The sequence below is a fragment of the Spodoptera frugiperda genome, chromosome 16 (assembly GCF_023101765.2).
Source record: "Spodoptera frugiperda isolate SF20-4 chromosome 16, AGI-APGP_CSIRO_Sfru_2.0, whole genome shotgun sequence".
NCBI classification, from domain to species: Eukaryota; Metazoa; Arthropoda; class Insecta; order Lepidoptera; family Noctuidae; genus Spodoptera; species Spodoptera frugiperda.
In genome coordinates, this window is record NC_064227.1 from 2,045,882 (window position 1) to 2,063,631 (window position 17,750).

A 17,750-nucleotide genomic window follows, 5' to 3' on the forward strand; every position below is an offset into this window, starting at 1 on the left:
TTTTTTTTTACTATCAAACTACTTAGATAAAATATAACAGAAAAAATCTACAAAAATGCAACAAATTAAGAGCCAGCATTCTCATTCTACCACTATTGGCCACTGTCGATTAATTAACATCTCACCTCGTAGCCCTGTTTGATGGTCATAGCACCCCGTGGTCGTGACCACGCGGCATATTCCAGACCATCTTTCTGTTGGCAGTGCTGTTGAAAAAATACCATTTATTTTTAACCACTTTTCATTACAGAGAGGAGTGAAAGGAAGGTAGGGAGGCCTTTGCCCTGCAGTGGGACGATCATGGCTGAAATCTAAATCTAATCTAATCTTTCATTACATACATACATATAACATACCTTTAACAACTTTTTATTACATACATATCTATAACATACCATAATCTCACGCCTGTCTCCCATGAGGCTAGGCAGAGTATACTTTTAATTTTGATTACATTTGCATCAAATAAGTATATTTACTGTATAAAATCGTTGTGATACAGAAGGTTTAAGACGTCCAATTCTCATGCATGAGAAAACCTACCAAGATCAAGTACCCTAGCAATTTGACTTTTTCCGTGTCATATTATGTATTTTGAAAGATTATTTAGATACCTCTGACAAACGGTGAAGGAAAACATCGTGAGGAAACCTAGGCTTATAATTTCTAATTCATTATAAGTTTCTAATCGGCAACTCGCATTAAGCAAGCGTGGTGATTAATGCTTAAACCTCTTCCGTGTGAGAAGAGTTTTGGTCAGCAGTGGCCACTTATAGGCTAATGATGTAATGAATAAATATGCACACATGAATGCACACAAAAATGTTATTTTGGTATATGTATCACATACCAAAATAACATTTTTTTACAATTTTTGTCTGTTTGTTTATCTGTTTGTACCGGCTAATCTCTGAAACGGCTATACCGATTTTGACGGGACTTTTATTGAGAAGTAGCTTATGTCCTAAGAAGTAACTTAGGCTACTTTTATTTTAGAAAATGAAGTCACAAAGCCCGTAATCCACACGAACGAAGCTGCGGGCATCAGCTAGTAACGTAAAAACAACAAAACATCTTTAAAAACAGTACAATGACCGTATATTCCAGTCATGGGTATACCTAAAGCCTTCACAGACGCACTTACGAACAAAAATACATCCAACTATATATGTATATGTCGAGAAAACGATTTTTATATCCATGACCCAGCCAACATATAAAATGTTGGTCCTAAACTCATTTTCTATCCTTTTCTAACGTCGCAGGAGTGAGAGAGATGGTGAAGCACGTGTGACGTCGGCGAAGACGTATATGTATACGTGAAGTGAAATGGGAAGTGCTGTGGAGTCGCCTTAGAGATGTTAGGACTAAAGAAATTGGATTTATTGAATTTTTTTTTTTGCTTCATAACATTGTTATTGTGTTTTCTCACAGTATCTAGTAATTGTGAGATTGTAAGACTAAGTGATGATTGATGATGGTATTATGATTTCAATTGATAGTAGGAAATTGGTTTTCTGTCCGGTTAATTGTTGTTAGGTATTTTTAAGGGAAAATGTAAATCGAAACAATTTTCTTATAAGCAGCGCTACAATTGCCGTGTCGTGTATCGAATGCTGCATCATGAAGTGTTATAATTATACTATGGCCCGAAACTAATAAAGTTCCTCGTCAAACGGATACGTAAATTAGCCGACAATGTTGATAAAGAAGATGTAACATTGAACGATATTCTTGCTTTGTGTTATTACATAAAGAATATAGAAAAAAAATTTCTAAACAAAATCTTAACAATTAATAGATGGTCAAACGTTTCAGTTTTCTTAAACTAACTTCTTAAACCATTTAAGAATTCAAATACTCTTTTTATCCAATCAAAAATATTAAAAAAATATAACTCAAACCAACACACACTCCACACCACCTTTATTCCCGAGAAAAGTCCGCGACACGAGTATTTTTCTTAACACACACATGGACACTATACACACACGTACTTGTACATGTGTGAGTGAAAATACGTGTACGTATGTCGACGTATTCATGTGTGGGTGTCTTGGGTAGTAAAATATTATGCTGTCAGTAGAAATAACATTGTATAGATAATCAATAACAGCAGAATTTTATGTTAGGTCCTGAATTTCAGGGCGTTACACTAAATCTAGGGTATCTATGCAACCTGAAACTTTAGGGGAAGGCTAGACTTTGAATTTTTGTAGATAAAGGTAGGGTGTTATTTCAGGTAGTTCAGTCTAGTAATTCATTCAGTTAGTTCTTTTCAGGAATGCCTTTTGTTTTAATGTTTCAGTTGATTGTTTTATATTGTCGATTTATTTGCAAGTATGTATGTATGTATTTTTAGTATGGTATAAGCCGGTAAACTAGTAGACGCATCACCTGATGGTAAGCAATCGCTGCCGCCCAAGGACACCGGAAACACCAGAGGCGTTACAAGTGCGTTGCCGGCCTTTTGGGGGTTAGGAATTTAAGGGTTCACAGGCACAAAACGAAACACAACGCAAGCGTTGATTACGTCGATTTTCTGTGAGGCCGTGGTATCACTCCGGTCGAGCCGGCCCATTCGTGCTGAAGCATGACTACGCTTAAAATTTGATATATGAAAATAAATTGGTATTTAGTTATTTACTTTTTTCGTATGGTAACGTATTGAATTTATAAATTTAAAAATGTTATTATTGAGTGTATGAGTGATGTGATGTATGTGAAATTGTGTACGGACTCATGATACAGGAGAAAATTGATTAAGACTTAATTAACTAGTAATTCAATAGTAAAACACAGAATGAATGATCACACCTATATTTCTCAAGACATTAGGCAGGGAAACCGTACGAACTTAAGACACCTTAGTCACTAAACACACTAAAACAATGAAGAAAACAAAACAAAATAAAGCAAAATAGAAAAAGAAAAGAAAGATAACTTTTTAATCCATCAACAGTCGCTGAAAAGATCATGAAAAATCACAAATACTGTTACGTTTTACTGAAAATAAAGAAAATGTCCTGAATTGTGGAATGATTAAACGTTAAAACGTCTGCGGGCATCTAAACTCAATTTGCGGTGTTCGTCCATTTGTCACCGCGCGTCTCGGGAACCGCGCACCGTGCAGGAAGTAGCTGATTATCTGTATGCTCGTACACTGTATGGGACCTTTTGGCAATATTTTGAAATAGGGATGATGATGGGGTATGAAAATTCAAAATCTATTTAGTCCGTCTGTTAGATAATGAAAAGTATTAAACATGTATTTTTAATTTTGTCATGTACACAATACATGATAACATTACTTAGATGAAACGAATCAAAGCATAACAGTGTGTAGAGTACTTTTTTTGAGGGGGAAAATCATCCAATGCCTTCTCTCGCCTTGGGCGAGGCGGGAAGGAGTGTTACTGACTAAAAACCACCCTCTCTACCGACGGCCCCATTCATATCCACCTTGTACGTATCTTTCTCAAATCTTCTTTCAAGCATGCATCTAAGAATCGTAGTAATTGGCGTTCCATTGTCTCTGCCAGTGTAGGCCTACCCTCATGGAAGACAGACATGAGGTTATGTATGTATGTATTGAACAGGGTACCGAATCCAAGAACTTTCACGACCACCCAATATTACATTTAACTCAATAAACTCTTTAACCAAGTTAAACTAACAGTTAAAACTGTACCTATTACAGTTCTGCCTACATATTTTTCTAAGACATTTCTTCCAGCAACCGCTTACAACCAGAACTTCAATTTATTACGTATACTTACAAAATTCTTCTGCATTGCAGTAAAATGGAAGAGTTTTATAGTTTCTTTACATCTTAACCATAATATTTACATACGAAATCTTTACATAAGACGTTTGGTTACGGCAGAGTAATTTATCACCACCGCTACACTTTCCGTGGGTAGGTATCGGAAGAACAAGCTAGGAGACGTCATATACGGACTGCTTATAGCAGTCAGGTTCAACTGCTTCAAGCTTATTTTTAAGGGGCTCAGTAGGGCTGATGCCTGATCTGGAGTTGCGGACTGCCTAGCGGATTTACCGGGGCTCCGGCTCGACAAGCAGGAGTAGAAACGGGGTGGTTTTAGTCAGTAAGAGTCTTACACTCCCTCTCGCCTCGCCCTGGCGAGAGAAGTCATTGGATGATTTTTCCCTCTCAAAAAAAGACTGTTGACTCTAATTGCAAGAACATCAGTTATGTTATGAGTGCCATGTAAAAAGGAGTGAGCCTTATAACAAAGAAACATTTCTAAACTTGAAGAATGGCAAAATCGAAAAGTGAGAAATAAATGTTATTATTGTAAGTGTATTTGTTTTGTTCAACCCGGAAATTGAACTCAATCTACTATGTTTGGCTGTTACAGCTGCAATGTCTAGACGGTTATGGTTTTCGTGTGTGTAGAGGTGTTTTTCTGTGTTGTTATTATAGTTTTTTTTTTATATAGTTTCTTTGAAGAGCAATAAATAATCATTGAAATCGATATATCTTTTCAATGAATTTAATTAGGTTTTATTTGTTTTGCCACTTATATTGTAAAAGAAAAAAATACGTGTCTAATGTTTTAAAATAAACTACTAGATGAAAAAAAAAAATGGATACTATCTCTAAGCACAGCCCAGATTCAAGAAAATTGCAAAACAATTATTATCAATTAAACATAACCCAACACGCGATACAAACACAACACCCTCACTTTAAAACAAGCAATTCAACACTTAAAAAAAAAAATACCCACACATACACAGTCCCACAATGTGTACAGTCACTAGTGGGTGTGTGTGATTGATAGCCAATCGTCTTGCCACACTGTCATCGTTAGCTCTGCCTACCCCACTTTCGCTATTTATCTTCAATCCACTAGATTTCACGAGATTATGAGGTATTAGGATTTCGCTAAGTCAGTAGTTTTAACCGACTTAGTGAAAAGAAGGAGGTTCTCAATTCGGTTGGTAAGATTTTTTTCTATGTATGTACACCGATTACTTTGAGGTTTATAGTCCGATTTGCGAGATTTTTTTTTGGTCTACGTGGATTAGCTGAAATTTGATCCCATAATAATTTGTTTCAAATTGATTCAGTAGGTTAGTAACGATATAATTTTCACGATAATTCGTCAATTTCTATTTTATTTATTTAATCTTTTGTGCACGCGAAAATGATACTATAGTTACAAAACTAAGGGTAAAGTTTACATGGGCAAAGGTTAGTCGATGCAGAACAATTCTATTCTATTCTTTATAAAATTAATATGTGCCTCTTGAATACGGACATACGGTAGTTTTTCATTAATCTATACGATTGGCAAAAAAGGTGGCGATCGTAGTTTAAAAGATAGAGAGTAAAAAAAAAAATATCAGTAGCTATGTCTGTTAACTCTGATATTTTCAAAATTATTCTTAACTGACTATTTTCAGCCTACAATTATAACATAATTTCACTTAACTATCAAAAACAGAATTTATGTAAATAAAGATCTTTGTTCCCCAACTTTCTATCATCAGCATTGTCACGCACGGGACGTGAACTCGCTACCCATCAGTCTACGTCACGAGCAGGGTAACGCCCCTTTATATTGACTATGGGAATTTTTGTATTTTATATATTTAGGAGACTTAAGAGTAGTTTTGTTAAGATTTTGTGAAACCTTTTTGATTAAGTTTTAATAAAACTACTGTTGTGTAAAAGATTTCAAGTTTGTCTCGAGTTTATTAACGAATATTCGAGATTTCGATTTTAAAATGCTAAGCACAATTAACATACTCTTTCTGGGATTGTCTATGATTTAAAGATTAAGAGTGGGATGATATATCTTCGGAACTATTTGTTTTCATGAGAAAATAAAAAATATGTCTCGAATATCTTCAAATAATCTACAAGACGGACATTACAATAAAAATTAGTCATCATTAGGGTACTATTGCCAAGTTTCAGAATGATATAATAATTAAAAGTACATGTAAAATTCTTACATTTTATTACCTATTTCGTTACAGCTTGACCTAAATTGAATAAAGTCCTATTAAAAAAAAGGTCTTTCACACTACCCAGCGAAATCGCAGCGTTTATAATCATTGATCTGGTTCAGAGACCATCAGAACCTCGCACTAACACCGCATCAACGTCGCGATAACGATCGCACATGTCTGCCGGTGACGTTGACAGATAAGTCGTGAAGATTACCCGCCTTTGTGGATCACACCCGGATTATCCGGGGCGAAGGGGCCGGGTGTTTCTTTTTTTTATTTTTGTCTAATTGATGTGTCTTATAAAATTTTTCGGGGGTGTTTTGTGGAGGTTGGCGCGTGTGTGGTTTTAAAGTTATGTTTTTCAAGTTCTTTATTTATGTTATAATTTGAGTAACAAAATAATAATAATAAAGGAAAAGAATACAAAACCACTTACACCTGGCAAAAAAGTAGTTCCTACAAAAAAATAATGTAGTAAATATATTCTGTTATATTTATTTAAACGCAAAAACACCCATTAATAAAGTAATCATTTTCAAGAAAAATATCAACAACCACTTGCATCTCTACCTATCCCCTAATAAACATTTATTTTAGAAACAAGGAAACTGAACGAAAACTGCTTAAGGCTGTGTGCACACGGTGAAACTAAATTAACGAGATGAGTCGTTGTTAGTCGGTCTGTCTGCGCCCTAAGATGGATGGACCAAACACTTCGGCGCGACATTTTCCTACATTTCCGAACTGGAGAAATGTATAAATTCATGGTTGTTATTTCTTTGAAGGAGTTTGCTGAAGTAATGTACATTATTATAACGCCTTTAAACTAAGAAGATATTCATTTCTGATTGCCATTTTCCAAACCAGTCAAATATAAAAAAATCAGTAACTACTACTACTAAATTGGCTTTGCCCGCGTTTTCGTGGGATAAAAAGTATCCTATCATCCAAGTCAGCTCATACCCTATTTGTTTACTAAATTTCATCACAATCCGTTCAGTAGTTTTAGCGTGATTGACGGACAAATATCCAAACATCCAAACAAACTTTCACATTTATAATTTTAGAAAACAGAGAATTATTAACACAAATAAATGGATAAACCAAAGCAAATATAAAAATATATGCTTTATTAAGTGGTATAAAGCCGGAAAAAGAAATCATAATTTAATTTTATTGGATAATATTCAAGTACAGACAATATCTTAATTAACAGTAAAATACTCATCTCACCTCATAAACCCGGATAACAAAATTAAAAAAGAATCTTCACTAAACATTTTTCTCTCACAAAGCACCATAAAATCGCTAACAAACATAATCCTACTAATCCCCATTGACTGTTCGAGCACCAGTAATTATACTTCTAAACCAAAGAAGAAAAAAAAATAAAAAAAATCGACAAAGACTTTGCAACTTCAAAATCTTCTTAGTAAAAAAAAAATCGATGCATGGTGACAAATACAGTTAGGTGAAAAAAAAATTAAGAAAAAAAAATAAAAGAAAAAATGTAGCGGTTGCACCCTTTCGTTTAAAACTGTTGTCGTATGAGAAACGTATGACAGGACAGGTAATTTATTGTTTTGTATAGTTGCATCTAGTATTGATACTTGCATCTTTGCTAGGATAGAGTTGTGTAGCGAATTGTAATTTTTAAGTTAATTGGGCATTGGTATGGTTTAGAATTAAATGTTAGTTTTTGTGTTACAAAATACCAACTTAAAAACGATTTTTGTTGGTATAAGTTGTGAAAAATTAAAAACGATGTGTAAAAGTTAATATTAATATAACTTTAGGTGTGTCGCATTTTAATTAATTTAAAATTGCAGTCTATCAGTTGCTGTTTTATGTTAAAATATTCTCAAAAATCATACACTACATTACTAGGGTAAATGCATCATGGCCCATGATCAGTATACAACACATAATAAAAAAATATAAGACGACACTCAAAATTTCACCCTTACCAAGCAAGTACCAAGACTTCACCATCCAACTACACAGTTATACTTAAAGAAGTATCAAAAGCAACCCCCTAAGACAGTTCAGTCACCCCTTTACAAATAACGCCAAATACTATAGACCTCAGAATTTATGTACCCATAATATATAGCGATAAACTATATCTTTTGTCCATAACATCATAATATTGTATTGTCAGATTATTTATTAAAGTATCAAAATTGTTTATGCGACGGCGACGATAGAAATTATGTGCTATAATATTTTTTATGCGAAAATACAAAAAAAAAGTCTTTTAAAAATCAATAATGTTTGGGATTATTGTTTCTTTTGATGAAATATGAGTTTTTGGTTGGCGCCTTAGCCGGGGACTTGACTCGGCTTCGGGTGGTTCGATTCTCGCTCTCAACAACTCTCTGTACAGGCACGGAACAAAAAGTATTGTTCCGTGCCTGTACAGTATTGTAATATTGAGACACTGGTAAATATCATAGTCATGCAATTTGGAATTAAAATTCAAAGTTTACACAATATTTTTCAATTTGATTTCTTAAATATAGACATTATTGAAATTCTTTTAGTTATACTCCAATTAAATTTGCATAATGTGCCTTTTTTATTTTTTTAATTTGATGGGTCGATGTTTCGCCCCTACCTCGCCTGGTGGTAAGTGATGATGCGGCCTACGATAGAACACGTCTGCCCATAAGGAACCTATTCACTCGGGCCTTGAAGTCACCCAGGTTATACCCATTAGGAAACATCAGGAAACTTAACACTCAACATGGTCAATATTAATAATAGTAGATACATTTGATCGACACAGAATCCGAACCCCAGAAATCACAATACTCAGTCCTCACCTACAATTATTTCACTGTTTCCATACCTCTGGTTTACTCGTAGTTAACACAGTTTTATGGCTAAATACCCTAGGGTCTTGTACGAACAAAGTTGGTGACGAACAGACAAACCGATATATTGCCCGCACGAGCAATAAATGGACGGACAAACTTTTTTATTAGTATACTTTTAGCAAGTTAGGATTGCCTTGCTATGTAGTTGTATGTTGTAGAGTATTGAAGTTTGTTCTAAGTTTCAGTTTTATATGTATTTTTGTTTTATAGTTTTGTGTAGGTTAATGCATAATATTATTATATCGCAAGGAATTTGTTCGACTGCACGGTTGGTGCAGTGGCTGGGCTGCCGCGTGACAAGTTTGATTCCCGTACGAAGCAACTCTTTGTGTGATCCACAAATTGTTGTTTCGGGTCTGGGTGTCGACGCACCCACGAAACAGGAGAAAATCATAATGTGGACGTTTAAAAAAATTGCTAATGAGTTAACTTGTGATATATTATTTCACATTCGGTTTTTGTCAATCTCTCGTCAAGTGCTTGCTTGGATATCCGACACAATATTATCTACCAATGGTTATTTTTAAAATCCCTTAAATCTGAGAGAAGAGAGAGAACTAAGAAATTAATGTTGTATACATACTACTACATATACTACCGATTACCGTGACCGTAGGGTAAGTAATGCTTAAGTTTTGAAGCAGCTCCTATACCTAAGCCTATTGGTTGTAGCCTATCAATTAGGCACATAGCATGATATTTCACCCAATTATAAGAGGTCATGGTATAGCAACAGTCTCTAGTGACACAGCCTCCATAATACTACCAAGAATTTTGAAATCAAAACCCAATTTTGCTCAACTTAATCGAATCTACCAACAAAACCATTAAGCCACAACGAAAATTAGATTAAAATCCCAATAAAAAAAAAGAAAATAACAACGAAACAAAGAACACACAATAAAACAATACAAAACTATTATCATTAACAATAAACAAGGAAATTAGCCATACACAAGGGTGTCCACGATTAATTCAGCGAATTAGTCTCATCCGAAGGAAAATCGATTAGGGACCGAATTTCGGGACAGGGGCAATTCGCAACGACGCTGCGTCCCATCCAAGATAAACATGCCAGGCTTTTTTCTACGGTTGAGACATTAACCAAGGATGTTTTGGTGGTGGCCACACGTTGCTTTCAGTGTTGGACTGTCCTGGTTTGGATTTTGTGGTGTTGTGATGAGAAGTGCAAAGATGGGAAGAAATAATGCTTTTGTTTTTGATTTTGAAAGAATTGTTAAGTAAAGTAAGTATTTGTCATTATTATTTGGATGTTCATGTATACTCTTATATGAGTTTGAAGAAACCAGATATCAATCAAAGTCAAAGTCAAAATTATTTATTTCATATAGACCGAGAAGGCACTTTTGAACGTCGAAGCAAATATTACAATATTAAAAAATAAACACAAAATGTCTGTCTGTCGGTCAGTCCTCTAGTGAGGCTACTAAATCAATTAATTTAATCGTTATTTAATCTTAAATAAGCACACACTCATACTAACACTGTCAAATCATTCAAAGATAACTAAACAAATTCATATTACTGAATCACCAAATCTACATCACACTATAAAACAACCACCAAACAAAAAACTAAAGAAAATATCCTCAAAAAATCAACAGCACAGTCACCCTACACTGTATGTCATTAGACGAAGCGGCGGGGGCGTCATTACAGCGATGAGTAGAACCACCATTAATCTTCTCGGACCGGTCTCCTTGCTGTCAAAATTGTAGCCACCGTTCCCCGTACTTAGTTCAATGTGGTCGCTTTGTTTTTGGTCACCCTAGTGTGTGTGATGATTGTGACATAGCTATTAACTTTATTGTGCTTTACGAGAGAGGCTATGGTTGGATAGGCTTTGAATTTTGAGATTGGTGTTGGTATTGCGTATTGAGATATAAATTTTGATCCATTTTGGCTTTGGAGGAGCCTCTCGTTTATAAGCCGCTAACGGAGCAGACGTATCGATGGTAAGCAATCGCCGCTGCCCATGACACCAAAGGCGTTACAAGAGCTTTGCTGGCCTTTTGGGTGTTGGGTTGGGGTTGCGTTATTCTACGTCAGTTTTCTGCGAGGCCGTTGCATCACTTCGGTCGAACCGGCCCATTCGTGCTGAAACATAGCTCTCGCCATGAATTATATCTCCCGTCTGCTAGATTTCTGGGTTATTTTATAAAAAAACTTTAATTAATGCTCAAACCTTCTCCGTGTGACAAGAGGCCTGTGTTCAGCAATGGGCACTTACTTATAGGTTGTTGATGTATACTATGTACCTACAATAGTAATTTTAATACTTGGCCTAAAACGCTTTGGCAAATAAACCTCTACACTATTTTTTTATATTTATAAAAAAAATATTAATCTGCATACTTTCTCACACAACTTCAATTAGATTCACTTTTCGTACCAAACTCAATTAAGCGCATTACAAATGGCCTCTGGCAGTCCTCTACGCAAGGAGGCGTGATGGTACAACTTAGTAGCACACCTGGATGACTAAATAAAGATTATCTTCCTAACAAAAGGGTTAATTCGTGCAAAATCAAGCGTAAATTTCTTTGGGAACAACCTTTGTGTGAGATATGAACATTCATAACACCCTGTGTATTAGGTATGTAGTTTAAAAAGAAATTGATTATTATGAATAATGTGAATTGTTTTCTTGTATAGTTCTTTGTAGTTTTTTATGATATTTTAATTGATATTAATAGGTATGTATATTTTTTACACCCGTGATTACTTGCTGTCTTTGCTGGCGATTACTTCCTAAATATGAGTTTTGATTTTGGACAAAAAGCTACTTTCGTTACTACAGTAAATTGGTAATTATGATTCTAGATAAAATTTCTGTATCACATTATTTAAAACTATTTTTCAGGGGTAATACATGTGTGGGTCTGCGGATGGCAAGCAAGGGTAGCTCGCTGACGAACAGAACCAGACCAGTACCACACGCCTCAAAAATCCATCAGACCACCACAGGTGGGGCTCAGTAGGTCTGATTACCTGACCCGGAGCCGCAGCCAACCGGGGCTCCGGCGTGAAGAGCAGGAGTAGGAACGGGATGATTTTATGGCGCGTTTACATTAGGTCGGTCGTAGGTCGGTCACCGAAGGCGGCGGCCGCATTCGGTTTAACAGAAACCGAATTAATACGGCCAAACGAATACCTGTTTATATTAGTTGGTGACCGAATACGGCCTGCAGCCGAATACGGTCTAACCGACTAATGTAAATGCGCCATTAGTCAGTACGATTTTGAAACTCCCTCTCGTCTCACCCAAGGCAAAAGAATACATTGGATGATTTTCCCCCTAAAAAATGGGGGTAATACGTCTAAACCATTTTTAAGTTTTCGACGTAGAAAAATAGATAAAGGTTATGTTATAAGTACAATGAAGATTATTTTATTTCATACAATTCTTTTCTAGTACAAAGTTCTTATACTAAGGCTTACTTTAGTAAGGCTTTTAGAGAAAGGAAAGCCGAACAATACATATGAAATACAAGGGGCTCACAAAAGAGTTTCGTATTTTTCTAGATAAAGTAATACCTAGGTATTGTACCTATGTACTAAGTTTTTAGCGCCTAATACTACTACCATTAATAATAATACGTAGACAAAATAATGTTGTTTTTTATATGAATTTATCTTAGAAAAGTATGTTTTGTATGCTTAAAGGATAACTCTGAACGGACTAAGATTTCGAACTTGGCACTACACTAACTTTTATTCAGCTTAAAAATTACCTATCCAATGATATTAGACAAGCTATTGGAAGTGGGACCATGATTAACATCCTCCTTTATTCATCTCAATTACTTAAACTGATTTTTGTACGCATCGTAATTACAGGTTGTTCAGTTTTAAAGGGTAATAAGAGGCAAACAAGCAGCCGGATCACCTGATGGTAAGCGATCAGCGCCGTTCATGTTCACCCGCAAGTCCAGAAAAGTCACAGATGCATTGTCGGCCTTTTAAAAAGGAATACGCAATTTATATTGGTATAAAAAAGTGTAAACTGAAAATTGCATTTATAAAAATTCAGATGAAACATAGAAATCCCAAACCTAATATTTATCAATCGAACTACACAATCCAAATAGCGAAACTATGACAAGTAAAAAAAAAAATCGATTACCAACTCGGAATTCATCTCAATCAACGTCCAAAATCGATTTTCAACAGTCTCAACTAATCGTTTTAACCGACGAAACAATAAGGGGTGCCCAATTGTCGGCAACCATTCATTCCGAATAACCCTAAAGCGATTTTGACAAACGATTAGCGAATACATCTTATTCAAACTTGAATACATTTTTGTGAATAATTGATTTTGACATTTCATAATTAAGACATTTAAGTATTTGACGGTTGATTTAATATCTTTTTTTGAATGTCGAATATTAATCTAATTACAGACAGATGACTGGTTGTTTGAAGATTCCTGTGAGAAATGTTTAATCGGTTGTTTTGTGTTTAAAATATTTGGTTATTCATTTTGGTTGATGATGATTTATGGTTGGTTTTTGGTTACGTTTATTAAGAATATTTGTTTGATTGTGTCTATTAATTTGATGTATTGATTTGGTTATGATATTTATTCGATTTGTGTTAGAAATAATTATGGGAACCGCATATTAAATGTATTTTATATACGGCGTATTATATTACCCCCAGCTATCACAAAGCTGCTTACACACGCCTATAATATGTGTATATTGAAAATAATGCTTTGATTGACATAGAAATCTCGTGCAAACAAGACCTTTTACATAAATTTCATACAGGCAAGTCCATGAAATAAAACACACCTATATGATAATCAAACTAAAATCATTTGGCTGAGCAATGGTTAGTACAATATGGTAGATGACATGTTTTTATTTAAATGTCCGTCTTGTAGATTATTTTAAAACATACGTACATTCGAAGATAATATATAGATTTGAAATATCGCGTGATGTCACTTCTTTTTACGTAGAAATGAGGTATTTTCCCACACTCCTAAACATTGATTCGTTTTTATCTAAGTATCGTTATCTTATAAGACAAAAAAAAATTAAACGTGTCTAGTATTTTTTCAATACCTGACTGAAAGACTAATTTGATTGAAACTAAAAATAGATTATTAATTTTCATACCCAGTCATCATCCCTATTAATAAAACAATACTTTGGGAATAACACTAAGATAAATAATAATCAAATCTTATAATATCATGGACACTGGGCGTGATTCTTCAACATTAGCGCTGTGTATTATGTCTGCCAAAATTTTTTGTCCACACAAAACGCCTGTTGCCTTCGGGAATACAGTAGTCTTGCATACTTTTTCTTATTTTTTAGGGTTCTTCTGTGAATAACCTTTTTTGAAAACGTGTTGTGGTTTTCAAGTAGGATTTTTGTTGTAACCCCTCAATGTTTGTTAGTGGTGTATGTTTTATGTATTGGAATGTAATATTTAGGTGTAGGTAATAGGGATGATGGCGGGGTATGATAATTAAAAAAACTATTTAGTCCGTCAGTTAGGTTATGAATAAATGTTTGAAATTATGTATTTTTTTATTTTGTCATATAAGATACTTAGATAAAACGAATTAAAGTTTAGGAGTGGGAGCAAATACCAAAGTATTTGTTGCCGTAAGAATATAACAAAATTAATGTCTAATTAAAAAAAAAATACGTGTCTAATATTTTTTCATTGCCTAACTGACGGACTTAATAGATTTTTGATTTTCATACCCTGTCATCATTCCTAGTACCTAAATACTTTATTTTAACTTTATTAATTGTAAGTTATCTACGTATAGACTACACATTATGATTAAGAAATGCATTATGATAAATAAAAAAATCACCAAAATTTTACGGAATCCCATATCCCCGAATGCAACTCGAACACACCGATATTTTTTTTTAATATTTCATTATATTGTAAGCTCACGGCAGCCATCAAAATATCGTTAGCACTCTCTCACCGACTTATAATACAAAAATACACACATATACATAATATATCGACATTTTTTTTATTGTATCTCAAAAATTGACTTTTGGTTAGGGCGAAAACGTTTTTTTTTTGACATTTATTATTATCGTATTTGACATATCAATGTGTTTTTGTGTAGTGTGAAATGATGTAAGGTATTGTTGAGATGACAATTAAAATGCATTATTGTTCCTTATAAATATCTTTGTTAGTGAACAAGTGATATTTTTTTAAATATGATTTTGTGACTAGGGTGTTTCTTGAACCGTCGGTAGGTGACTTTTTTATGGTATAAACCGGTAAACGAGTAGATGGATCACCTGATGGTGAGCAAGCGCCGCCGCCTATAGACACCCGAAACATTAGAGGCATTACAAGTGCGTTGCCGGCCTTTTGGGGGTTAGCCTAGTATTTTTGAGACTTAGGAAAAGGTTAGATAATGTCTGACTTAAAAGGACAATGAAGGCGGTTCCCTTTTTTTTAAAAAAGTATATGTTTAATGTTATAAACAGTTATATTGGACATTTATTGTTCTCAAATTATGGTCTATCAATAAAATATTTCTTATCCCAATTCGTTCAGCGATTTTGACAAAACACCGTCAAAATTTAATTGTGATAGTTCCAGATTCGATACCGTTGACAATTTAGTCATCAAAAAATTAAATACACTGTCCGATTCGGACATCAAATGCTGCAATGCTAGGATTTCACGCTCAGCAGTCGCACTTTTGACTACTCAACCAATCAAGCAATAGTTAATTTTTTTTTATAATGAAACCTAATAACTTAATCAATGTCATTATACGGAAACAATTCCTCAATTTAAACCATAGATAATAGGGTAGTTGACTAATTTTTATTTCAATGTCCGTCTTGTAGATTATTTTAAAATATTAGACACGTATTTTTTATTTTCTTACGGACACAAATACTTTCGGAGATAAATATATTGGTTTGAAATATCGCGTGACGTCACTTATAGGTACGTTTTTACGTATAAATTACGCATTTGCTCCCATTCCTAAACTTTTTTTCGTTTTATCAAAGTATTTTTATATTATACCACAGAATAAAAATAGGGGGTGAGCCTATTGCCATATACTATACTGTGCAGAATTCCAAGTTCTGTGCTACGATTGATAAATTTTCGAAAAACCGACAAAAGCTCAGTAATACTTTGCCCGAGACACCTTGTCCGGCAGTCGCACTTACAACCAATCGACCAACGAGGCAGTTCTTCTACTATATCGTGCTTAACATAAAGTTGCTTCTTGAATCACTCTATCTCTTTAAACAGTCACATCAAAATCCGTCACATAGTTTTAAAGATAGAAGCATACATAGGGACAGACAGAAAAAGCGACTATGTTTTATACTATGTAGTGATATTTGTATGTACTTTCGCGCATCGGTAGGTGTTCAAGCGCAACCAAGCGATGGTTTGCGTGATTCAGTACATATATATGAAGTTATACATAACCAGTTTACCATGGTCTTGCTTTGTATGATCTTTACGTACATTCGAGGGTCAGTTTATATTGGTTTTGTTTAACTTGAAGTGTAGTCAAGTATACCAAGTCTTGATAAAAAAATATTTGATCGGAAAGTATCAAGATTATCTGATAGCGTCATGATTGACGTATGCGCAAGAGTGTGACAAGCGACGGCTTTTTTGCAAACTATTTGTCGTTGGTTTTTTTTGTTTTGTTTATTTTTAGACAAATTGTGTAGTGTTTTTGATTGGTTAATTAATTCGAGCTGGACTGCCATGGATGTGGCTTTCGGTTTGATACTCGAGTCGGGTAATTATTATTTTTAATTCTGAATATTCCTATCGCATTTGGTCTGAAATATTGCCCGGTATGCACCATGCAGTAATAGGTTCAACCCCTAAATAGAGCTCATAGCAAAAGTACTGAAAAGTGGGCAATTGTGGGTTTGATCTCTAAATTACTTTTTTTTGGATTAAAACCTGTGTGAACATGAGTATGATAATGGTAAATTTTCATTTAAAATTAAAGTGCTTTGTTAATAGTAAATAATTTTAGTTTATTTCAATGTATTAATTTTTAAGTTATTTAGTTTAAAAAAAAAGAGCGAGAGCGCCAACATCATAAAAAATAAAAATTAATGAAACATCATTTACTACCCCCTGTATAAAACTATTTTCTAGGAACATTCCCAGGGTTTTTATGCAAATATATTACCTATGAGAACAATGTTTGATCCTATTCCAACCTCAAGATAGATAGGAAATAATTAATCAAAAATGTAATTTATTTAAATCCCTATAAGTGCTATATTTACCTAATCCGTCATACTTATCATAATGAGTATCAATCACTTCACACCTTACATTCAAAATTACACTTTCACACTACCAAAATAAAATTCAAAATTGCAAAACATACCTTAAATTGCAAAAATAAATTCTACTTATACCATTATAAGTCTTAAATCGAAGCAATAAAATTGAATATCGAAAATTAAATATCAAGATATGATTCCTAATTTAAATAATATCTAGGGTTGTCGCTTCAGTGTAACGCTATAACAAAAGTAGGGTTGTCCAAAAATTTGCATACGCGACACCGCAGGCGATGTTTCTTAAAAAATTACACTTAAGAAAGGGTTGACAAAGTATAATGCGGTTGTTGAAATCAATTTTGAATCTTATGTCAATGTGATAAGAGTTTAATTGCAGTTTAGGAGTTGTTTAATATAAGTTGGTTTTTAATATTTGCTAATGATGCGTTTTGAATCGTTAAACAGGTTTTGTCTATTTAGTATACGATGCGCGAATCCTTTTCTTTTTTTTTTTGTCTAATAATGTTCTATTTTTTTTTCTCAGGGTTGCTATGTATGCAAATTTTTGAGATTCGTGAGA

General features: G+C 34.1%; 1 protein-coding gene across 3 annotated transcripts in view; it reads right to left on the bottom strand.

Moving 5' to 3' along the window:
* The window catches only part of LOC118280641 (zinc finger protein rotund), a 174,574-nt gene that overhangs the window by 100,422 nt on the left and 56,402 nt on the right, over positions 1–17,750 (bottom strand). For 2 of the 3 annotated variants that reach the window (XM_050699388.1, XM_050699387.1), the window contains exon 5: positions 126–206. The exons of the other annotated variant lie outside the window; for it this stretch is intronic. In XM_050699388.1, coding sequence (XP_050555345.1) covers positions 126–206 — 81 coding nt within the window. The remainder of the gene's footprint in view (positions 1–125; positions 207–17,750) is intronic. 3 annotated transcript variants of the gene reach the window in all.